The sequence below is a fragment of the Nicotiana tabacum genome, chromosome 12, assembly GCF_000715075.1.
Source record: "Nicotiana tabacum cultivar K326 chromosome 12, ASM71507v2, whole genome shotgun sequence".
Lineage (NCBI taxonomy): Eukaryota > Viridiplantae > Streptophyta > Magnoliopsida > Solanales > Solanaceae > Nicotiana > Nicotiana tabacum.
In genome coordinates, this window is record NC_134091.1 from 109,375,384 (window position 1) to 109,401,514 (window position 26,131).

The 26,131-nt window shown below is 37.5% G+C and overlaps 1 protein-coding gene across 2 annotated transcripts; it reads right to left on the reverse strand.

Annotated features, from left to right (window-relative positions):
* Positions 1-446: 446 nt before the first annotated feature.
* Positions 447-6,016, reverse strand: LOC107812685 ((-)-germacrene D synthase-like). Of its 2 annotated transcripts, XM_016637837.2 has the most exons (7): positions 5,820-6,016; positions 5,362-5,644; positions 4,349-4,721; positions 3,832-4,050; positions 3,459-3,597; positions 2,412-2,660; positions 447-840 (listed from the first exon to the last, which is right to left on the reverse strand). In XM_016637837.2, exons 1-7 carry the CDS (start codon positions 5,919-5,921, stop codon positions 547-549), a joined length of 1,659 nt encoding a protein of 552 aa, XP_016493323.1. In that variant the 5' UTR covers positions 5,922-6,016; the 3' UTR covers positions 447-546. The 2 variants fall into 2 exon arrangements, with proteins under 2 accessions (XP_016493323.1, XP_016493324.1); XM_016637838.2 differs by lacking the exon at positions 3,832-4,050.
* Between the last annotated feature and the right edge of the window lie 20,115 nt (positions 6,017-26,131).

Sequence of the window (26,131 nt, forward strand, 5' to 3'; positions counted from 1 at the left end):
GGTAAGAATTTAAGAATAAAAAAGAGTTCTTAAACGCTAAAAATGATTTATAAATGAAGATTTAACCCAAATAGCTGTCTACCTAATTTTTTAAGCTTAAAATAGCCGTAGCTTATATAATATATGTATAATATATGTGTAACTATGTATAGTCAATGTATAATCAATATATACCTACTAGAAAAAGGAAACATTAAATCTGGCTGACTATTGTGTAACAATCCCTTTATAAATGGTGCCAAAAAGTATTGACATAATTAAAATACTTATAAAGTAATTACAGATATATCTCTAGGATAAGCACTAATTACTAACTTGATAAAAATGGTACGTAGCTAACCTATTATAACATGTCAAGCTATAATAATCACGTATAAGATGTCTACACTATCAATGTATGTAACTTAAATCAAAATATTCATCCCAAATAGACAAGTTATACGGTAAGAAAATTTATTCATATTTAAGTCGAATACCAGTACATTAATCAAAACATTATTATACTTTAAATAATACACGATGAAAATACATTGCATAATTGAAAAACTATGTTTTAAATGGTTCGACTAATACTTTGGTAATGATATCCTTTAGCTTGGTTTTGGAGTTTGTATATAAATCTTCATCCTTGTACAAGAGATTGATCACACGGGTTAAATTGAGTACTCGCAAGAGGATAGGCCGGGGTGCAGGCACAGAATAAAGGCATTCTTTATTTACGTCTTCCCATCCATTTGCTACAAGTTTTTCAAACTTGGCATAAGCTTCCTGCTTTGAACCACCAAACTCTTTCATGTAACTTTCAACTGCTGAAGCTACGTGCCCTCTTTCTTGTTCAAACTAAATAAACAATTCAATTTCCACTAAGGTTAAGATAGAAATTAAACAATATGAGGAAGTAAAACTCTTAATTTAAGAGAAGGTTTTGATTATGATTGTTTGTCTACCTTTTCAAAATTTAAAGTGTTAAAACATTTGTTTAATTATGCAAGAGATTCACTATATCAAAATCAACCAAATGAAACATAACAAATGCATGTACAATTATATATAGTATAATACGATATAAGATTGTACATCTTTTATTCGGCTAATGGGGTCACCAACTGCCAAATTTTCTGCTGTGATTTTAAGAGACATTATATTTAGCTATGCTACTAATGTAGCTAGCCGATAAAGAGGATAATATATCTAAGAGTGGGAAATGAGTTGAAACTGTAATCTGAGTTGAGCTAAAACTTGATCTTCTATCATTCCATATTTATACCAGCTAAAAAGTACCATACTTTGGTCCTTTCATGTTACTACTAAAAAGTATATATATACTAAGTGTATAATATATAAGCTATATAAGATGTACATATATATATATATATATATATATATATATATATATATATATATATATATATAAAGCTATATTCGATAAGCTATATAAGAATGAGGGGGTATTTATAGTTGAAAATAGGAAAAAATATAATTGTAAAAAGTTTGGGGTTAAAACAAAGTTGGGGGGTTAAATGGCTATTTTATAAATAGCCAACGACTATTTTTGACAGGCCAACGACTATATTATTTTTTTTTTTAAAAAAATATAGCCGTTGGGACCGTTTGGCCCGCTAAGGGACCGATCCCGGTCCCTGGCGGGCCAAATGGTTCCGGGCTTGATGGGCCCAAAGAATAAGACTTGCCCAGGCCCACTAAAACCAGGCCTAACGGTCCCGGCCCGTTTAGCCCGTTCGGCCCCGCGGTCCCGGGCCGATCCCGGGCCTGGACCGGCCCACTTGCCAGCCTTAATGCATACATACAATTTTTGCAGAGGCTAACAAGTTCGGTGACCCCTCTACCATCAATGTAGGTCCACCTCTACTTAAGGCAATAACTTATATATATGTTCAACAACAACTAGGCCTCCATCCAAATAAGTTGGGGTTATCTAATAACTTATATATATGTAAAGTAGCAAAAAAGTATTCTAGTATAATATTTACAGAGGGTGCTAGACTGCTAGGTATAATTAACTCTTGATATATCTTCAATGTATTTTTCAAAATTAATCTATATAAAATTAAGAACAAGAAAAGGTAATCACTTAATCTTCCAACCTCTCGAATTAATTGCTTCTATCGAACAAGAAAGTAGCAACAGGATGAAATGTCAATTTAATTTTGTTTCTATTAGCTTTTTGTATATATGAATTCGGCATAGACTGGTCAAGCTTAAGTTAATAAAACTTACATATTCAGACTCAACATAAAAATCACTATAGATGATAATAGTTACTCCTACGTACTAAGTTAAAATATTTAAGAAAAGCCACTTATAAAAGAACTATTTGACTTTCCATATAGTAATGTTGTCACATAAATTGGAAGAGATAAAGAACACAAAATGATCATTTAAATATTTACCTGATGTCCAACTCTGTCATCCATCAATCGACATACTATAGATGAAGCTTTTACCATTAGAGGTTCACTTGTAATCCAATCAAAGTTCTCCTTAGTGACAATTTCTCCCATACCAACCAAAGAAATTGTGGAGAGCAACATATGGCATGCAGTTACCAGTGCCACTTTCAAATACTCCTCAAATGTTGGTATATATCCAGCATCATACCACTTGAACTCTTGATAATATGCTTTACACACTTTCTTCAGCTAAATTCATAAACAGAAAGAACTTTTCATTAATCTAAAAGTTCCACAAATTATGTTCTTTTACTCTGCAAAATGAAACTGCCATGTCCCTCTCAAGAGAAGAACTTGAAATGTGCATTGTAAATTACTCCTTCTTTCTATTTTATGGGAAGACATTTGACTAGACGGAGTTAAAAAAAGATCTTTTTTAAAAAAACTTATGGTCTAGATAAGTCATAAATATTTGTTTAGCTAAAAATCATCCTTTATAAATGTTGGGCTAAAACGACCCAAAAATATTCTTAATATGGTGTGATACTGTCCGTTTTGGGTCAAATCTGCACGGTTTTTCTCGAAAGGCAGAAGTAGTTTATTTTTCTTTTCTACTTTCCATGTGGGACTTTGTTCACACACTCTCAATAATAAAAAGGGATAGTTAATTTATTTCTACATATAGCTAGAAATGTGTCATTCTGTTCTGGGCAGGCTAAAAATAAAACTATTTGTTATATGTACTTATATTGACGTTGAGGGGCTAATAGTATTCTATTTTTTCTTGTAAATGTTAATATATTATTAAGAAAAAAATGTGAGATTGTCTAATTTCTGTGTTAGCTAGGATACAAAGATCCCTTAAAACATTTAGCTGACTAAAAATAATCGCATTTTCACTTTATATGAAGAGGTATACACACAACATATGCATATACAATTTAAAGAGTTTCTTTATTTTTCCCTTTGTATAATATAATACATAAATTGCAAAACGAAAAAGTAGTTTCCAAATAATTAATAACTTTCTATTTGGGCCTTATGTACCTCTACTTTTGCATAGTGAATTCGGTAGGATTTGTTTTCATTTGCCAACAACTCTTCCATTTCAGCAAAAGCATCAAGAATATAATGGTATAGGAGCTTCAAATATGGAGGTAGCTGCTTTGATGCATTTATGTCCCATCTGTTCATTAAGAAATTCCAACCAAATCGACGTTAAGACATTCATTGAATATGTAGTTTAATTTTGTTGGATTGGGCAAAGTAATTAGAAGATAAAATTTTGATAGATAGGGATCCCTTGTTCAAGAAATTGGTCACACTGAGTCATTTCTATAGAAGATCAAGATTTCAGAAGAAAAAAAATAAAGTGAATAATAAACGTGTATACGTACTAAATACATAGGTAAAACTTCACCTCTCAATGGCATCGGTGAACATTTTAAGTTCATCGAGGGTTCCATAAACATCATATAAGTCGTCCAATATGGAGGCAAGGGAGATTACTTTGGTTGTAAATATTCGAGCACGATAATATTGAGGCTCAAAATATACTCCTAATATCCAAAAATAGGCTTCTACCACACGATTTCGAGCAAATGAAAATTTTCTTTCGACATCCAAATCTTTCCACCACCTGAAGTGAAATGAAATTTAAAGAGTAAATAATAAATACTACTAGTAAGAATCACATACATGAAAGTGTGTCAGCCCACTCTCAAAGAATTTCAAACAAAAAAAACATAAATTAGCTATGAATTTCATGCTAATCTATTGCTAAATAGCCTGTAGCTAGTAGGATTTTTTTGTTATAATCTTTTGCTAATAGAATTTTCTTATAATCGGTCGTTGCTAAATAGGATTAGCAATAGATTTTTATTGTTTAGCAGCAGTATTTGTCCATCGCATTTTTTTTGTAACGATCGAAGACGTACCTTGTAATACCACATAGCTCTTTCTGATGTACCTTTTGCAACATGTTGAAATCAAGTCGTGCGAATCGTAGTAGCAATTCATTATGCTTAGGACTGTCTTTATAGATATTTATGTATTGCCTTGCTGCTACTCTTTCTAATGTTCTTTGAATTGGCATCTTTAAGGCATGAGCTACTTGTGCTAAAAGGAGACCACTCAAGTTAGGTACCACAGATTTAAGTCGAGTTGTAGTGAAAGCTAATGCTTCTTCTAAAATATTCTCTCCTTTAACCCCAACATGTGCTGCTTCATACAAGCTCAAAATTCCCTTCACATCACTTACCAATACTTCCTTGAATTTTCCTTCGTCGTCCATAAATTCTTCCAAGACATCTAATTCACCATAGAAGAAACAATAATTTAGCAAATACTTAAAGTCATTTACATATTCCGCCTTCTTGCTTTAGAGTAGGAGTGTCAAATGAGCGACTCAAAATGAGCTAAGTTAATATTGACTTGCACAAAAGTTACTTGAGTTGATGAACTTGATCAAAATGGGCTTAACAACGTGTTATATCCCAACCCGTTCAATTCTTACTAATTTTTTTTTCCTTTGTTTAATTATTAAATAAGACTTTTTGTCTTTATTATGGCTATATATAACATATCAAATAAAAAAAGTATTTTCTTAAATATTCTAACAAGTTTCTCCCGGGTCAATTTGGATTACAAATCAACCCAACTTTTACATGGGGTGAATTGGGCGAGCCAAAATAGGTTGAATTGGACGAGTTAAAATGAGTTGATTTAATAAATGATCCAAACTTGAAACGGATAATGTTTTTATGGGCTAATTTTTGCCAGAAAATCCAAAGTGCAGTCGCCCCTCAAAGTAATAGTTGGCGAATATGTATTTTTTGTTAGTAATGTATAATAAATATATTCTAAGAATGTGTAATTATTTTTGACAGACCATCCAAATGTGTTAAAAGCTCCATTTTGCGACCCTAGTTTAGAGCAAGAAGTCACTAACCGCATGGGACGTTATATCCGGCTTGTCTTAGCAATCGAAATCGAAGAGCAAGTGTCTCAAGCATATTATGGTCCTCATCATTATCATCAAATTCACTGCAGCTGTTGTAGATGTGTTTAAGTGATTCCTCAATTTCGTTTTCAAAATGATACGATACTCCCAGTCGTTGGATCATGTCAATTAACTCTAATTTTTGTGTGGATACAGCATGATCTGATACTAGCATCTTCCTCACCTCTTCTTTAAGCACTTCAACTTCTTGCTCCTCATCAGGATAAATTTCCTTCATAAGTAGTAATTGATTAATTAAACAAGAGTCTAAGTGTAGCAAGAATTATTCTATTTTTAAAATTATAAATCTCATAGTTTATGAATATTCTTTTGAGTGACATGATAGCGTAAAAATTTTCTTACACGTAGAACCTACACATATAGGTTCACGGAAACAGAACTCTTACCGTAAGGGAAGAATCATATGCAAGGAAATAGTCACCCCAAACACTTGGATGGTAATCTACAGACCGACGAGTTGGTTTATGAACAATATTGTTAACCTCCATTTTCTCTATTTTTGGTCGCAGATGTTTTACTAGACTTGAAAGACTTGATAACTAATTGACTTGTACATATTGTTTCTTCTTTCATGCTACTTATGTTACATATTATTGGCATGTTACACGATGTGATCAGCAAGAGTACATTATATAACGGGAGTAAGGTAAGATTGACAATCTAAGTTATTTGAAGAAGAAATATATTATTTGTTTAAGTTGTATTAATTTTTAGAATATTCATCAGACCAAGTTGAAATAATATTTCTTATATGTAAGAAAGGTTAAGCTATTAGACTGTGACATTTTTTTGTTGTATTTTAGCCCCTAATTACAAACAAGTGATTGGTTGCAAACCATATCTTCTAGATTTTAATTTACTATGAACGTATATTTATCATGATTCCGACAAAACATATCTTAGTATAAGATTTGGAGAATCCTGTGTAAGATTTGGGAAATCCAAAGTTACTAACTTTAGTATGCAAAGCAAGTAACATATGATAACGTAAATGTTGGTATCGTTTCACACAAATATTAAGTAAAATCAAAACAAACGCGGAACACTTATACGACTTTTTCAAATTGCGTTTGTTATTTTAAAGTGGCAAACAATAGTTAGGTCCTATACAACTTCAAGCAATATTATGTCAAATCTCTAATTGGTAAAATTTATATTGATCATAATCTTTCAATTGTAGTTTGCATAATAACAACTCAAATTCCACTATTTAGCATGACTTTAAACTGAGATGAGTAAGTTGTAATTTGCACCCCCTAACATATATGCATTCTTTGATGATTTACACCTTATTCTATTACATTAGTTTTTATGATTTGTACCGGTAGACAATAAATTTGCGTCAAGAAAATAAAATCAAGATCGAAAATATTGCAACAATCGTAGTATTTGATTTTAAATAATATGAGTGTTCAATCTCTATGAATCCTCTGATTCTTCTTTCCAATAGTAAATAAATTCAAGGGCCTTTGAGCTTGATCTTGAATATGTAGTTGTTGCCACGAACGATGATCTTGAATTCAACTAGCTCGAACTTTGATTTGAATTCGTACTCCTTGAATCTTGATTTGTTCTTCGTTCTTGAGCTTGAACTTGATTTCTTGAACTTGAACTTGATTGCTTGAAACTTGAAACTTGTAGAGAAATTTGCGGTGTTTGATCCACGAGCTCTCTCTTGCTTCTTGTTATAACTTTTTGTCTCTTTTCTGAGTTATGACTACCCCTATTTATAGTTGTGGGAGGGAAGAGTTATGATAAGAACAAACTCTTTCCGACCAATCAAATTGAAGTGTGACAATGCCGCATTTGATTGACCAGAACATGTCACTTGCACATGTGGCGCAGTTTCATTGGCTATTTAATTTGACTTGGCATGCCTTGTCATTCTGACACGTGGAACGATCCTATTGGGTCTTTTGTTTGACTTGGCGCGCCACGTCATTTGACGCGTGGTGTCAAACTTGGCCTCTAGGAAGATGACAACGTGGGCTTAATGAAGTGGGCTCATCACTTTAGCCCAATTAAATAGGCTAGCCCAATGGATTAAGACTTATTTATTTACTCTATATATATTGGACTTATATAATTATTTTAGTTATATTAGCCCATAATATTTATTTAGAACAAAATATATTTAATTGAGATCCAGAAACCTAGGGCTTAATGAACAAAATAATTAATCTAGGAAGATGACAACTTGGGCTTAATGAAGTGGGCTCACGAACCGTTTGATTTTTTGAAAACTTAACTTACAAATCTATAACATATCCAAAATGTAAAATTTAATTCGTTAAGGATAGTTTGAGATAATAGTTCGAAATCAAGATTAAATGCTGACATGACGACGATTTCAGATTTGCGCGACTTCACCAAAACTTTTGTATCTTGATGTAGGAACGTCGAAATCACGAACCCTTTGATTTCTTGGAAACTAAACTTCAAAATATAAAACTTATCCAAAATATAAAATTTAATGCCTTAAGGATAGTTTCGGATGATAGTTCGAGGCCGAATTTGGTTTCTGATATACCGACGGTTCCAAATTAGTGCGGCTTCACCAAAATTTTTGTATCTTGGTGTGGAAACCTTGAGATCGCAAGACTTTTTTAATTGTCAGAAATAGAAATTCACGAGCTTCATTCTCACCAAATATCTTGGGTTCAAGTCTCACTGAATTTGAAACGTCGTGCCAGGTAATCTTCTTTCTTATACTTGTATTCTCTTCTGACGCCTCTCTTCTCTTCCCCCCTTTTGTTTTCCTTTTTAGGGCAGTGAGCGGATATGAAGACCAACAAACTTGAAAGTTATGTGAACATGAAAACGTAGCGAATCCCCAGACTTCAATGCACATACTTTGTAGCCTTCTAAAAAGACTATAATAATTTTATTGAAGACACCAATTTACCATAGTGTCTTGCCAGATTTAAATCAAATGGGATCCAAAGTTTAACAGAAGAATGGTATCTCAGCTCGATTTTCAAGTGTTGATTGAGTGGATTACTTCCATCGTACTTCATTCGGACAACGATTGGGGGATTATGTATCTTTTGAACTTATGCGACTGAACTTAGAATGAAACTCTAAGCTGCCTACGTATCTCAGTGAAGAGGATCAAGTCATACCGTAGTTCAGAATGGGTGATTTTTTTATTTTTTTATGTCCTAAATTTTTCGATGCCGCCTCTTTTGAGATTTTCAACCTAGCGGATTTTTAAAAAAATTTTTATGTCCTAACTTTTTCCTAGGCCGCCTTGTGAGCACCTAATTTTTTACCGTGCTTGAATATTTCCCGCTCCCATCTTTCGAGGCGTGTCCCCACTCCACTATCATTTGTCCCCCATGCTTGTCCCACTCACACTTTGCTCCCTACTCTACTCTCCATTGTCCCACATGCTTTGTCCCCCATGCTTGTCCCCCACACACAACCCCCCACATATCTCCATTTTCTTTCTTCACGTGAAGGGGGAAAAAGATGACAAGATATACCATCTTCTTCCCTCTATTAATTCCAGCAAGAGAGACATCTGCAAAGAAGGAAAAAGAAAAAAAAACAGGAGAAGGAGAAAAACCTAACGGCCTTCCCTGAATTCCGCTTCTCTCCAAAAATAAAAACCCTTATACCCCAAAACCTGGTTGGACAACTTCGGACTGATTCTCTCTTTTCCAACAGAGAAAACATCCGACCATCGCCTCCACCTCTCGTTGATTCTCACAAAAGGGTCTGACCCATATCTCCCCTCACACTCGCCTCTCACCCATCGACACCAACACACACACGGTAACATATAGTAGAGATTGCTGGGCTCCATTTTCAAGTTTTGTAAGCTCCATTTTGGGCGAATTTTGTTGGTTTCGCTGCTGTCGAGGTAATTTCCCCCCGACGTTATGTTTCTAGTCCATTTTGATGTCATAAAGCTATAAGAATGTCATGTTGTGAACTTGAATCAAAGACTGTTGAATATATGTGGCTGAAATGTGATTTGTATTACACTCTGTTTTGAATTTAATAAGATTTAATCATTTTGTCCCATATGCTTCGTATGTATACATCATATCTCTGTTTAAGTACGTTAAGAGTGAAAATATCATTAAGTTTAACTGTTATTGGTGTCCTTAACACTGAGAAAATGAAGGTTGGCCTCACTGCTCATTTCGATGAGCTTAATGCTTTGTCCTTTGTTTTTTTTTGTTAACTACTGTGAGCATGCCTTTGTAATGTGATGATTGTGTTTGTTTTCTTTCCATTTTCGTTTTGGTTTGATGACATAAATTAGTGGAGCTCATATTTTGATAAAGAACTAAGACTTTGTGCACCCTCTCGATTCTTGAGATCAATACTAACACTTTTGGGCTTTATTGCTTTTAATATTATAATAACTAATTATCATATGTTTTCTCCTGATGAGTTGGGGACATTAAGAAGCATTTCTTATTGGCTAAAGTAATATTGTTATTTTGGGGTATTCACTCAAAAGTGACTAACTTTATCGGGTTGGGTACTCCAAAAATTAGTTCTTGTTATTGAAGACGGTTTCCACAATAATATCTTGTCCATAATCCATGGCCTCACGCTCATCTCAAATTTTAGGAAATAAACATCTTATAAATATCATAATTTTGCGTTAGGAGTGATTAATAATAAAATATCGTGGCTATGAGTACGGTTCCCGTGACATGGTCACGATATATAAATTTCAGTTCGGGTGTGTATTTCATGCGACACGACCACAACTTCAAACAATAATAAAAATAAATATGTTATAGATCATGGGTACGGTTCTCGTGATGCGGTTCACAATATGTACAAAAATAAACGAGTGCTCGACATCGCGACTTGTTCAAACAAATTCCATAAATATTAAAAGCGGATAGATAAAACATAGAAATCAATAAATTACAGTTTATCCAAAATTAATTTAAGTCAAGTTGTAGTCAATAAAGCGACCGTGCTAGAACCACGGGAATCGGGGAATGCCTTACACCTTCTCCCCGGTCAACAGAATTCCTTATCCGGACTTTATTTTTGCAGACCACTAATAAAAGAGTCAAACCTTCCTTTGATTAGGGATTCAAATAAAAGGTGACTTGGAACACTAAAAAATCAATTCCAAGTGGCGACTCTATAAATAAAATAATCCCTACTCAAATTTGTCACTTTAATTGAAGAAACTCTTTAACCCACCATCCACAATCAATAACAAACATATATCATTTGGGGGTAGAAAAGAGGTGTGACAGCTCTGGCGACTCTGCTGGGGACTTCAAGAAATCGAGCTTGTACATTGACTTTATTTGGATTTATTAATTTTTGTATATATTGTGATTTATTTGGGACTAATGTGCTATTTGTCCACTTTTTACTATCTTGATATTGTTGAACTGTACATATAAACTGTATCCTCTCTCGCATCCCACTAAGTCTTCTGATAATTAATTATGTTGTGTTTGCCTACCAGCATCACAAAATTTCTGTCTTGAGATAAAGCCAGTTAGCCTACCAGCTTCTGGTGAAGGATTTAGTCACACATGTTTAAACGGGAGAGCCGTTAGCTAGCCAGTGCTGTTCTACTACTGGTAATGCTTGACGCTCCTCGGCTCGGGTTGTCCGCCCGGGTAAGTCAGGTCTAGATACCATCTCCTTTAGGATTTACAAACTTAGAAGAACAAGCCACAAGCAATGAATATCCCTAGTAGGCTACGCTTTATTTGCATCATGTGCATTTGACTTAGCAGCGCTCGACTCATGGGCCGAGTTCTGTTTTAGGACAGGTACCTTATTGAGACCATTATGTCATGTTATGTTCTACTTATTGCATTATTTGGGAGGTTTGCATATCGACCGACTTTAGCATATATCGGTTGAACGAAAAAAGAAAAAATGATGTGGTTTAGTGCATATGGTTTTTAAAGATTAATTTTCATATAAAAAAAGAAGAAGAACATAGTCAATTTTAACCGAACTACGCGGATCTGATTCTCACCGGATGTGAGATACGTAGGCAAACCTCATCGGTTTCGGCCCCCAATTTTTAAAAATCCAAAAAGATATATTCCTTTAATTACTTCTTTAGAAGCTTCTTTCTTTTGAGACCAAAAGTCCAAAAATATTTTCTTCCTTTTTTTTTTAAGTCTTTCTCCCAAAATTCAAAAAAAAAATTCTTTCTTTTGAAATTTAAAAAAACAAACAAAAAAATCAAAATTCAAAAATAGTTTTTTTTACTTTAGAAGTTTTTCTTTCTCTAATTCCAAAAAAAAAAAAAAACAATCGAAAAAAAAAATTAAAAATATTTTCTTTGCTAGGAAATTTTGTCGGATTAATTGTACATGAAAAAGAGTTAGTTTATCTATTTTATTTCTGATCCACCGAATTACTCGGGTCTGATTCTCACCGGAAAAAAAAAATATTTTCTTTCTTTTTAGAAGTCTTTCATTTGAAAAGAAAAAGAAAAAAAATCCAAAAATATGTTTTTTCCTTCTTTAGAAGTCTTTGTTTCTCCCAAAAAAATCCAAAAACAAAAATAATCAAAATCCAAAAAAAAAAATATTTTCTTTCTCCTTTAAGAATTCTTCTTTTCAAATATTCTAAAAGAAAAAAAAAAGAGCTAGCTTATGTACTTTGTTCCTGGTATTCCTGAACTACATAATGATCTGATTCATGCGGCATCCTGATACGTAGGCAATCCCCATCGGATTCGATCATAGCTATAAACAAATTGAGTAAAAAAAAAATCGAAAAAACATTGAGTGAAAAAAACAAAAAGAGAAAGACCTCCAAAAACCCAGTTGAAAAACAGCCGAAAATCACTCCAAAACGGCTCCCAAAGCACCTGAAAAACAGCCCTTTTCTAGCAAAAATTCGCTACAAAAATAGCCAAAAAAGCGACGAATCGCACCTGGAAATTTCAGCCCCAAAAAGGCAACAAAACAGCTCTTAAAATTAGTCCAAATCCACCCAAAAATGCAGCTGAAACGCACTGTTTGCTCACTCAAAATCCAATCCAAAAGCAATCCATAAACCAGCTCTGTTTCCACATCAAAACCCCAGCAAAAATCAGTTCAAAATAGAAGCTAAAAAGCCACAAAAATCTGCTCAAAAAGCATCAAAAATGAGCTGAAAACCTCCACAAAACCGACCCGAAATCGCTACGTTTCAGTTATAAGGAAAGTGCCTAGTTTGTTTTTCTTTTCATTTCGGGTTTTTGATGAGTTTCTTGGCTGCCAAAGAAGTTGTTATGAGGTCTGTTTGAAGCTAGTCGAGTTCAGCTTCGAGGTTCTCTGGTTGGTGCATCCTGTCCGCTATGTTTGAGTTTTAAATTATCAAATCAAAGCTCAAATTCGAGTTAAGGTCCGATCTCTGCCTGTTGTTATTTCATTAGCTTTGAATGTCATCTTCTTGCCTCTGTTCTATTGTGATTGTTTGTTGAAACTTATGTTGGATTTCATTTTTTTTATGTTTTGGATTGAACGTAGAAAGGCATTATTTTGATTCCTTTGAGATATAAGAACATAGTGCCGTTTGATTCCTTTAATCTAAAACTTAATCGTGCTATGATTGGTGCTTGTTGGTAAAATTTCATGTAAATTGTGTACTGTGTGATATCATTAATTTCATGCTTAATTTTAAATTGATTAGCATTTTTCTATTGTTAAACTCTTTGATTGCCGATCAATTTGAACAAGCATAAATTTGGGATTTAGCCAAATGGGCCTTCATATTTCTACTTCAAATGATTGGGCAATTAGGCCAATTTTTATTTAATAAAGCTAGTCTGCATGTTAAAATTAGTAGATATCAAAATAATTCAAAAGATAGAATAATTGTAAATATATCTAAAGGTGAATAATTTATCAATACCCTAAATAGCTACAATATTCCTTGGCCTCCAACAGTTCCACATCCATAATTTTAAGCCTCACAATAAATCTCAAAGTAGTTTAGGTGACTCAAATCGCTAGTATGCTTTAGACACTCTAATTAATCGAATCATCCTGATTATGTATGCGTTCGCGTGACATAATTATGATCTCAAAAATAAATCAAGATATGTGTTCGCGCAACTTTGGACGAAATAATTTTAACAATAATAAAGTGTTATTAGTTGTGTACACGTACTCGTGACATGATTTTGGCACAATAAACAAAACGGATTCACACACGCGATTCATTTCAAAGATAATTTTATATTTTAATAATAAAAGCGGACATACATGAAAACCAATAAATCACAGTTTATTCAAAATTAATTCAAGCCAATTTTAGTCAATAAAAGCGACCGTGCTAGAACCACGGGACTCGGGGAATGCCTTACACCTTCTCCCCGGTCAACAGAATTCCTTTCCCGGGCTATGTTTTCGCAGACCAACATGAAAAGAGTCAATCATCCTTTGAATAGGGATTCAAATAAAAGGTGACTTGGAACACCCAAAAAAGTAATTCCAAGTGGCGACTCTATAAATAAAATAATTCCTATTCAAATTTGTCACTTTAATTGGAAAAACTCTTTAACCCACAATCCACACACATTATCATTTGAGGGGGGGGGGTAAAAAGGGGTGTGACACGCCTCTTTCGAGGTTTTCAACTTAGCAGACTCTTTTTTTTTGTGGTGGGCCATACACAGTTTAGATTCATATGAGCCAGTAATGTAGGAGCATGCAGTTTAGGTTCGTGCATCAAGGAGCGTTGCAACTTCAAGGATAATACTTCTTCAAAACTTACCATTGATAGGGCCGATTCTCATGTCGTCTGCATCAACCAGCTTGTAAGCCCCACTTGAGTAAGCTTCTTGTACGAAATATGGCCCATCCCATTTTGAAGTGAACTTCCCTACAGGTTTGTGGGAAGTAATAATGGGTCATCGTACGGCAAGGACTTGATCTCCTACTTGAAAGGATCTTGGGCGAACTCTTTTATTGAAAGCACGAGATAATCGAGCTTGGTAACATTCAAGACTCGCTTGAGCTTCCAATGTCTTTTCATCAAGAGCCTCCAACTCTTCTAGTCGAAGTCGAGCATTTTCTTCATCAGTGATCCCTTCTTGAATAGCTAATCGTAATGAAGGTATTTGACGCTCAAGTGGCAAAACGGCTTCGACTCCATAGACAAGTGAATAAGGGGTTGCTTGTGTTGGTGTGCGATGAGTTGTCCTGTATGCCCACAGAGTGTCACGACCCAAAATCCACTAGTCGTGATGGCACCTAACCCAACCCGCTAGGTAAGCCAACTAATAACTATCCAATTTCAATAATAATTAATAAAGTAATTAAGTAAAGAAATATCTGAATCTAATACATTCCCCAAGAACTGGTAGTACAAATCATGAGCTTCTAAGAATAGAGTTTACAAAGCGAAAATGAAATAAATACATAGTCTGTTTGAATAGTACATAAACAGAGTTTTACAGATCTAAAGCTACCACAAACAAGAGGCAGCTACAACCGGGACGCAAGTAGATCTTCAATCCAGCTCCAATCGAACACAGCAACATCAACAGCCAACATATGCACGCAAAGTGCAGAAGTTAGTATGAGTACAACTGACCCCATGTACTCAATAAGTAACAAACCTAACCTTAGAGTGAAAGTAGTGACGAGCTAACAAAAGAGGTCGGGTACAACACCAATATTCCACCACAGTTCATAACATCATAGTACAATAACAAAAGAGTATCTCGGAAATAAAAGGCTCAGTTCGTTCACAGTTCCAAAAAATAATAGGCATTTCTTTTCAAGTATCTTAGTGGAAACCCAAATCTTTTACCGTAAAAAAATCAAAGTACGAGTAAGTTTGAAAACTGTGATTTTTCCCAAAACTCCTTTCAACAAATAGTAAGATGTTTCATTTTCAGATAGCATGAGGAAGTACTTCTCTATGCCTACATGTCAAGATACAAGTAAAATCATAAATATCCCCAAAATCGGGTAGTAGAAGGAAATGCATCTCTATGCATGTATCTCAAGTACGCATGTCAAATGCAATGCATCTCAATGATGAGCTTATGTACTCACACTCTCAGAGTACTCAATCTCACTGTCTCGCATTCTCTCTCACTATGCTTAATGCTCAGCACACTCAATCACTGAGTGCTGTACAATACCTGCTGTGGCGTGCAGCCCGATCCATATATGACCATAAGGCCCGTTGCGGCGTGAAACCCAATCCACATATATATAGTCGACTGCACTCACTGGGGGTGTGCAAACTCCGGAGGGGCTCCTTCAGCCCAAGCACTATATTGTTGCGGCCCCCGATCTAATATTGTTGCGGCGTGAAACCCGATCCTATATATATAGCCTGAAGGCTCGTTGCGGCGTGCATCAGATCCATATAATCAATATAATATGTTACAGCATGCAGCCTGATCTCAAAATGTCACTCTCACTCAGGCCCTCGGCCTCACTCAATCATCAATCTCTCCAGTCTCACTCACGGGCTCACAATGTCATGAAACTAACCCAACAACAATGATATGATGTATCAATAAATAATATCTGAGACTGAAATATGGTATGAATGTATGGATATGACTGAGTATGAAATATCAATGAAATCGGTGAGATGACGGTAAGAAAACCACTATGGGTCCAAACAGTATCGGAATAATGCCTAAACATGATATCTAGCATGATTGACAGCTTAAATCCTTTATCACATGGTGAAAATATGGATATCAACAAAGTAGGACCACTCTACAGTGCCATGGGATTAATAGAGTCTCAATTCACATGGTGCACACCCACGCACCCGTCACCTAGCATGTGCGTCACCTCAATACCAATCACATAACACGTATTTCGGGGTTTCATACCCTCATCACTAAGATTAGAAGGTTACTTACCTCGAACAAGCCAATTCCAACACCGAGCAGGCCAAGCGATGCTCCAATATGCCATCCCGCACATTTCGACCTCCGAACGGCTCGAAACTAACCAAAAACAACTCAAATATATCGAACAATGCTAAAGGAACCAATCCCGATCGAAAAAGATCAAATCTTGAATCAAAAGCTCAAAATCGGCCAAAAGCCCAACCCGGTCCCGTACCTTGAAACCCAACAAAATTTATTAAATTCAACAATCCATTCAATTACGAGTCCAACCATACTAGTTTCACTCAAATCCGACTCCAATTCGATGTTCAAAACTCAAAAATTCATATTATGAAACTTTAGGCCAAAACCCCCAATTTCCTCTTTAAAATTCACAATCCAATTACCAAAAACGAAGGTGGATTCATCAAATATAACCAAAACCGAGTAGAGAACACTTACCCCAATCCTTGTGATGAAAATTGCTCCAACAATCGCCTCAATCCGAGTCCCACATCTCAAAATATGAAGAAAGAACCAAAACCTTGATTTAAAGCTTCTGCCAGGATTTTCGCACCTGCGGCACATTAGCCGCTTCTACGACATAACCTCCGCTTCTGCGGAATCAGCTGAGGACCCGACCCTCGCACCTGCAGATAACATATCTGCTTCTGCGACATCGTAGGTGCGAGCCACCATCCGCACCTGCGAAATACCTCGCTCCATCACTTCGCACCTGCGTATCCGCATATGGGCACAAATATCTGCATATGCGGTCTTCTTCACCCAACACTATTTCCGCTCCTGCGACCCCTTCGTCACTTCTGCGACCATCGCACCTGCGCAAACCAGTCGCAGGTGCGGTCACACCAGAACCAGCAATAGCAACATGAAGTAAAATGATCTTAACCTCGTCCAAAACTCATCCGAGCCACTCAAGACCCCGTCTGAATATACCAACAAGTCCAATAACATAACACAGACCTACTAGAGGCCTCAAATCACGCATAATAATATCGAAACGACGAATTGCACCTCAAATCAAAATCTATAAACTTTGAACATTCAAATTTAATAACTCGTGCCGAAACATACCAAATCAATCCGGAATGACTTCAAATTTTGCGCACAAGTCCCAAATAACATAACGAAGCTATTCCAATTCCTGGAATCACAATCTGAATACGATATCAAAAAGTCCACCCCCGGTCAAACTTTTTAAAATTTTAACTTTCGCCATTTCGAGCCAAATTCAACCACGGACCTCCAAATCACAATCCGGACGTGCTCCTAAATCCAAAATCACCCAACGGAGCTAAAAGAACCATCAAAATTCCAATCCGAGGTCAAATGCTAAAAAGTCAAACTTGGTTATCTCTTTCAAATTTAAAGCTCCCTAGTTGAGAATCATTCTTCCAAATTAGTCCCGAATAACCTGAAAACCAATCCGACGATTCACACAAGTCAAAATACATCATACAGAGCTACTACACCCGTAAACTACCGAGCGAAGTGCAAATGCTCAAAACGACCGATCGGGTCGTTACACAGAGCTTCTTCCATATGGTCATGCCAATCTCGTTTGGATTTGGAGATAACTTTCTTTAACAAGTTGCATAGAGTCTTGTTGAATGCCTCAGCTAGACCATTGGCAGAAGCATTGTACATAGAAGAGTTTTGTTGCTTGAAGCCAAAGAGATCACAAATCTTGTTCATCAACCAATTGTCGAATGGCTTGCCATTATCTGTTATTATGTAACGAGGAATGCCAAAGCGATAGATTATATTTATTCGGATGAAACTATCACGGCCCAAAACCAACCGTCGTGATGGCACCTATCGTGGAACTAGGCAAGCCAATTACTCAACTATTCCAACATAACCAAAAGCTTTGAAAGAAAATACGGAAGCAGTTAATATTTAAGAAAAACCTTTGAAATCAGAAACAAAAATGCAACCCAATACAATCTCTCCCAAATCCGGGGTGTCGCCGAGTACATGAGCATCTACAATGGAAGAGAGTCTAATACAATGTCTAAAGAGTAAAAACTGAAATACAAGTAAAGATAATGAAGGAGGGTCAAGGACTACGAACGTCATGCAGCTACCTCAATAGTCTCACGAGATCCTGACTCCACACTCAGCAGCCTTCGTGACCGGAAGCACATGGATCTGCACATGAGGTGCAGGGTGTAGCGTGAGTACAACCAACTCAATAAGTAACAAATCCAAACTTTGGACTGAAAGTAGTGACGAACTCAACCGACACCTGTTCAATATAGAAGTAACAGAGCAGAAACGTAGGCATGCTTTTAAGTTCAGCAGATAAACTCAAAACAGTAAAATAGATCAAATTTGAATGATAAAAAGAATATAACTTCTCTACTCCAACATGCCAATGCACATGGTGTATGTGATGCACCATGTTGTCAGCCTCATGTGCTCACACTCTCATTTGCTCAATCACCCAGTACTGTATACGGCCAACCCGACCCAGGGAAGATCCATTTCGAAATATATACTTCGACTGACCATCAGTCACCCAGTACTGAGTAGGGCCAATCTAGCCCATGGGGAAGATCCATCCCCAGGTATATAATGCTTCAGACAAGATCCATGTCCAGGTAAGATCCATCCCTCAATATAATCAACCGCGCTCACTGAGGGTGTGTGCAGACTCCGGAGGGGCTCCTTCAGCCCAAGCGCTATCATAAATCAATATAACCGTTGCGACGTGTATCCCGATCCCATAAATGTCACTCATAGTAAGGCCCTCAGCCTCACTCAGTCATCAATCTCTCCCGTCTCTCTCACGGGCTCACAATGTTAATGAAACTAGCCCGAAAATAATGATATGATGCATCAATAAATAACAATAGAAATTGAGATATGATGTGAAATAAATGAATATGACTGAGTACGAAATATCAATAAAATCAGTATGATAACAACAAGTAACGACCACTGTGGGTCCCAAAAGTACCGACATATATCCTAGACATGATCGCTAGCATGTTTAACAGCTTAATTACTTTATCATATGATGAAAACATGGACATCAACAAGATAAGTCCACTATACAGTTCCATAGAATCAACCAGGCCACAATTCTCACGGTGCACACCCGCACGACCTTCACCTGGCATGTACGTCACCTCAATCCAATCATATATCACATATTTCGGGGTTTCGAACCCTCAAATCCAAGTTTAAAAGTATAACTTACCTCAATCCGAGCAAAACTCTACTCCAACATGCCTTTGCCTCGCAAAATGGCCTCTAAATGCCTCGAATCTAGCCATAACAGTCCGATACAATCAATATGGGCTAAAGGAACCAATTCTACAAGAAATTACGAAGTTATAACTCAAAAATCCGAAATCGGCTCAAAACCGCCCCCGGGCCCACGTCTCGGAATCCAACGAAAATTACCAAACCCGAAAGCCCATTCAACCCCGAGTCTAACCATATAATTTTTTATCAAAATCCAACACCCAATCGTCACCCAAATCCCCCAAATCAACTCTTCAAATCCCTAGCCTCAAACTCCCAAATTACATCTCAAAAACACCCAAACTAGGTGGAAAATCAATGGGGATACAAGATTATTGATCAAAAACAAGCACAAAGGACTTACCTCAAGAATTCCCTCGAAAATCCTCTCAAAAATCGTCCTAGTCGGAGCTCAAAATGTTTGAAAATGAAGAAAATTGCAAACCTTTATGTTTTTAATCCTGCCCACCAAAACCACTTCTGCGGTTCACTTGACCGCATCTGCGGTCTTTCATGCTTCTGCGGTGCCCAGTCCGCTTCTGCGGACATGCTTCTGTGACGGGTCATCCACTTCTGCGAAGCTGCCTCACCAAGCGCCCATGCGCTTCTGTGATCCAATACCCATATCTACGGACACGCAGGTGCGGAAAGGACCTCGCGCATGCAACCTATGCCAACTTCCTTCTTGACCGCTTATGCGGTCCCTTTCTCGCTTCTGCGAGCTCTCTTCTGCAAGCTCACATCTGCGGTTCCCAATCCGCATGTGCGATTACAATAGCAGTTGCAAATCTTCAGCAACTCTTCAACTTCAAACCTCGTTCCGAAAATCATCCGAAATCAACCCGAGGCCCCCTGGACCTCAACCAAACATACCAACAAGTCTCAAATCGTCATACGAACTTAGTCGAACCCTCAAATCACCTCAAACAATATAAAAATGTAAATCGCACATAGATTCAAGCCTAATGAACTTTGAAATTTTTAATTTCTACAAACGACGCCGAATCCTATCAAATCACGTCCGATTGACCCCAAATTTTGCACACAAGTCACAAATGACACTACAGATATGCTCCAACTTTCAGAATCGGAATCCAACCCCGATATCAAAAGTCTACTCTCGGTTAAACTTCCTAAAAATTCAACTTTCGCCATTTCAATCCTAATTCAACTATGGACCTCCAAATCATAATCCTTACATGCTCCTAAGTCCAAACTCACCCAACGGAGCTAACAGAACCATCAAAATTCAAATCCGAGTTCATTTACACATAAGTCAACATCCGATCAACTTTTCCAACTTAATCTTTCCATTATGAGACTAAGTGTTTCAATTCATTCCGAAATCTCTCTGGACCCGAACCAACTAATCGGATAAGTCATATAACAGCTATAAAGCACAAAAAGAGCAGTAAATAGGGGAACATGGCTACAACTCTCGAAACGATCGGCCGGGTCGTTATAGACACTTGCAACATTTTCCTTCTTTACCTCCTTATGAGTAACAACTTTAGCCCATTTTGAGAAGTAGTCAGTTGTAGCCAAGATGTATAAGTGTCCGCCAGAGGATTTTGGCAATGGTCCAACAACATCTAGTCCCCAAGCGTCAAATGGACATGATGCAATAGTCAGATGTAGCACTTCAGGAGGTTGATGAATAAAATTTGGGTTGAACTGGCAAGCCTTGCATCTTCAAGCGTAGTCCAAGCAGTCTTTTACCATCGTTGGCCAATAATATCCCATCCTTTTTATGTGGAAGTGGAGATTTGGTCTAGAGTAACATGATCCACATACCCCAGAATGCGCTTCTTGCAAATCTTGGAGTGCTTCATCTTTCCCTAAACATCGCAAGAGTACTCCCTCAAATGATCTTCTATATAGAGTATCTTTGTAGTAAAGGACGAGAGGTGCACGATGGCTGATTTCAGTCTTTCTCCTCGAACTTTCTGGGAGTATCCCATAGCTCAAGTAATCGATAATGGGTTGTCACCATTCTTACTTCTCAGCCTCAGAAACGGCCACAAGATGCTCGAGTTCATTTTCTTCACTTATACCCTCATTGGGTGGCGGTACTATCCATTTTTGGCAGATAGTAACTTGCGCTTGATTAGGCAGGGTTAACGATGAAGTTAGGGCAGCTAAAGCATCAACTTTCTTATTTTCTTTCCTTGGTACATGTTGAATAGTCACGTCACCGATCCACCCCATTAATCTTTTAACATAATCATGATATGGGCATGGTTTAGGTTTCTTGACCTCGTAACTACCTAAAAGCTGGTTGATCACCAACTTAGAGTCACCAAAGACTTTTAATTGCAACCGCTTCATTTTGATATCCATTTCAAGCCCAAGTATTAATGCTTGATACTCAGCAACGTTGTTAGAGCATAGTTGCGTTAACGTAAAAGAGTAGGGAAGAACTTCACCTTAAGAAGTGACAAATATTACGCCAGCACCAGCTTCTCCGCGATGTGCAACACCATCAAAGTACATCTTCTATGGAGGTTGAACTTCAATGACCATTGTGTCCTCATTAGGTAGTTCGTCGGTTAGCTCCATAGGGTGATCTGTCAAGAAGTCTGCTAGCGCTTGTCCTTTTATAGCCTTTTGATGGATGTACACAATTTCGAATTTTTGAAACTGGAGGTACCATCTTGATAATCGATCACTAAGGACAGGTTTTGATATCACGAACTTGATCGGATTTGCTCTAGAAATAAGACGAATGACATGAGCTTGAAAGTAGTGCTTCAACTTTTAGATTGAGAAAACTAGTGTAAAACATAACTTTTCGATTGGTGAGTAATTCAACTCATTTGGTTTCATCATCCTGCTTAAGTAGTGAAGGGAGTTTTCTTTCCCTTCACTATTTTCTTGGGCCAACATCGCTCCAACACACCTTTCTTGTGCTGAAATATATAGTATTAACGGCTTTCCAGGTATAGGGGCTGCCAAAACTGGAGGCTTCATCAAGTAAGTTTTGATGCTTTCAAAGGCATTGCTACAAGCTTGGTCCCATTTGAAAGGAACGCCTTTCTTCATGAGGTACTGAATGGTTGGCACCTCCCAGCTAGGTTTGAGATGAATCTCCTAAGGTACGCTAGCTTTCCTTGCAAAGCTTTTCAATTCATGAATATCGCGAGGCTCAGGCATCTTCAAAATGGCATCCGCTTTGGCTTGATCAATTTTGATCCCTCGATGTCGGACAATGAAACCAAGGAACTTTCCAGAAGTAACTCTAAAGGCACATTTCAATGATTCATCCTAAGTTGGTACCTCTAGAGCAACTCAAACACCATTCTCAAGTCTTTCAAGTGGTCGCTCTTCTCTCTTGATTTTACCACCGAGTCATCAACATAGCATTCGACATTCTTGTGGAGAAGATCATCAAAAATATTCTGCATAGCCCTTTGGTAAGTAGCACCAGCGTTCTTCAAGCCAAAAGGTATTACCTTGTAGCAATAAATACCCTTGGGGGTACGGAATGCAGTAAGCTCTTCATCTTTTGGCGCCATGCAAATTTGGTTATAGCCCAACGAACCATCCATAAATGATATTGCCTCGTACCCAGTAGTAGCATCGATCATCAGCTCTTGAATAGGAAGCGGGAATTCATCTTTGGGACACGCATTGTTGAAATCTCTAAAGTCAATGCACACCCAAATCTGGTCATTCTTCTTCCTTACAGGGACAATACATGAGACCGGTGTTGGGTATTCAACTTTGCTAATTAAGCCAACTTCAATGAGTTTGTTAACATCACTTTCGATCAAGGGAACCAAGTCCGACCTAAAGTGCCTTTGTGCTTGCTTAACAGGACGAGCGCCATTCTTGACTGCAAGGTGATGAACTGCTACTTTAGGGTCCAAGCCAGGCATCTCTTTGTAACTCCAAGAAAAGACATCCTTGAACTCCTTGAGAAACTCGATATAAGTGCTTTCTTCATCAATTGCTAGTAAAGCACTTAGGTATGTGGGACTTGGTTCTTCATCTGTGCCAAGGTTAACTTCTTTTAAGGCATAAATCATTGCCTTCACCCCTTCTTCAAGTTCCGGGGGAGCATCTTTCGCATCTTCATCTTTTTGAGGGTCCCCATCATTGAAGGATATGTGATAACATGGTGAAATATCCTCCAAATTCTCGTCATCCTCCATTAGAGATGAAACACCGTGCTCTCCTTGTGCGGTAACATGATACGAAGAACCCACACTTTCTTCGTCTTCATCGCATTCTTTAGTGTAGACCACAGTGTATGGCTTCACCTTTAGTACCTTATCACACGAAACCATGACTTTTGTTTGTCGCCTCATTCTAGAAAGAACCAGACTTTGGAAATCCTTAGAGATCTTCTGAATTTTGGGCGAAGCGGGTGTTCTTGTATTTCGATAATTTCTCTGAAACTTATTCCCTTTCTTTAATGGACCCAATCTCTCAAAGACGAAAGTCCTCACAGTTGATTTTCCAAGTCGATCAAAGACAGAAGGCTGGTTAGAAACGACAGATTCATCTTCTACGGTGATATAATTGATGCTCGTCCTTCTTATGGAGATGCGCACTAGTGACTGTTGCTTGCATCCAAACCTTCACGTGGTTGTCTTGTTGCAGCTTTTGATGGGAGCTTCCCTAACTTTGACGGTTCATTGGGATTGTATCCAGCTTTTGCAAATAGCCTGTAAGCGTTAGGATCAAAACATTTGTTTGTTCGCTTTATAGGGAGTGCCACATTCTGCAAACGATTTTGGGCCACAAACCCTGCAAGTGACTTTGAGGACAATTTTACTGCCTCAATTCGTTTTACAGGAGGAGTTAACTCCTTTATCATGTTAGTTTGGAGATTAGATGATTCACCTTCATCTTACTTCCTTTTAGGGACATATTGGAGCGCATGGGTTACTTTCTTGCCATAAGACGCAATATCCCCTCTATAAGATTTATTCGAGTTAGGTTGCACCTCTTCAGTAATAGCTTTGGCTCTACCAGCAGTCACCTCAGCTCTTTTAGTTGTGGGCTCGTCATTCTTGCTTTTCATGACATCATCAGCTTTTAGCTCCTTCACAATCTTCAAGTAGAACTTTGCATCGGCGAAGTGTGACTCAGCCTCGGTGAATGGCTCATCATCAGCAACTATCTTCTTCTCGACTTCACCCTCGTAATATTTTAAAAATTGATGGTAGGTAGATGAAACTTCTTTATTCTCATGTATCCAAGGCTGTCCAAGAAAGACGTTGTATGAAGTCTTTGCATCGATCACATGCAACCATACACTTGATTGAATATCTTCAATGGTGATTCCCAACCTGATAGCAACTATGGCTCTTTTCCCCCTTTGGCTGAATCCTTGAATCATCACACGACTTTCCGAGAGTTTGTTCATGGGAATACCAAGTTCTTTCACAGTACGAATTGGCAAGATGTTCGCTGAGGATCCTCCATCAACCATAATTCGATTTACCCTTTCATCGCACATATAGCCAACCAGGTACAACAGGCGGTTATGAGAAGGGTCACCCAGTAGAAGATCGTCATTTGTGAACATAACTTTTTCCTCACAAGCATTAATTTCTTGAGGAATGGACTCGATGAGATTTTTTGAAGATGGTGCTGATGGTAGGTCATCACTCTTTTCTTCCCCTTTGTCAGTATGGCAACAAGAGGAACCAATACCTTCATGGGAAATCTTCATGCGAAACCAACTTGGTAAGAACTCCTCCAAGGTCACTAGATGTCGTGGCTTTTGAGGATGGTGCACCTTCACTTTTTCTTTATTCTTAACTGTATTCCGTCTCCTTGGTCTTTTCACCATTATTTTCCTTCATTTTGTGGGCTCCTTTTGTGGTGCCTACGACGAGTCACCAATGTCCAACCTTCATTATCATCATGGTCGTCGACTTCGACTTTGTTATTCTCTAGTAATTCTTCATCTTTGATTTCTTTTAAACTACATAGAACATCTAGACTGAATGAGCCAAAGGTGATAGAGACTTAGTTCACACTTGCCTTCTCTTCTTCAAGCACGATCTTCTTTTCACGGGCCAAGCCCATAACTTTGTCCTTGAAGACAAAACACTTCCCGAGAGGGTGGCTCACGAGTCAATGATATTTGCAGTAATTTGGGCCATTCGTTTTACCAGCTTCATTTGGATGCTTCATCTCCAAAAGCTCAATGAGATTTAACTCGAGGAGTTTATCAAAAATTGCTGGCACATCAGAATCCAGAAATGGGTACTCGTTCTCTTGCATTACTTTTAGAGTCAACTTTCCACTTAGTTTTTCTTGAATAGAAGTGGATTTTGTACTCTGCTTCTTGCTCACATTCATTGTGAACTTCACAGGTGATGTGTTGACATTCATAGCTTTTTTGTTTTCATACTTGGGTGCAAACTTGCTCCATTTCCTGACTTCTTGCTTGTCATTGCCTTTGCGAGGCTCATAGATAGGCAGCCTTTCATTTCCAGCGGAGGCCATGCTTAACTCCATGTCATGGGCACGAGTTGTAAGTTCTTCAAATATGATAGGATTGATACCTTGCAAAATGTAGAGGAGTCCCCAATGCATGAATTGGATGCACATCTCTATGTCCGAAGCTTCACTAAGCCTGTCTTTATAGTTGAGGCTTGC

What these genes read in the sequence shown, in the direction of transcription:
- LOC107812685 (XM_016637837.2), bottom strand. Translation starts at nt 5,921, where the DNA reads ATGGAGGTTAACAATATTGTTCATAAACCAACTCGTCGGTCTGTAGAT. An exon ending in GAGCTATGTGGTATTACAAG is followed by an intron (nt 4,051 to 4,348) that starts GTACGTCTTCGA and finishes ATTTCACTTCAG; the next exon opens with GTGGTGGAAAGATTTGGATG. An exon ending in TTCACCGATGCCATTGAGAG is followed by an intron (nt 3,598 to 3,831) that starts GTGAAGTTTTAC and finishes CTTAATGAACAG; the next exon opens with ATGGGACATAAATGCATCAA.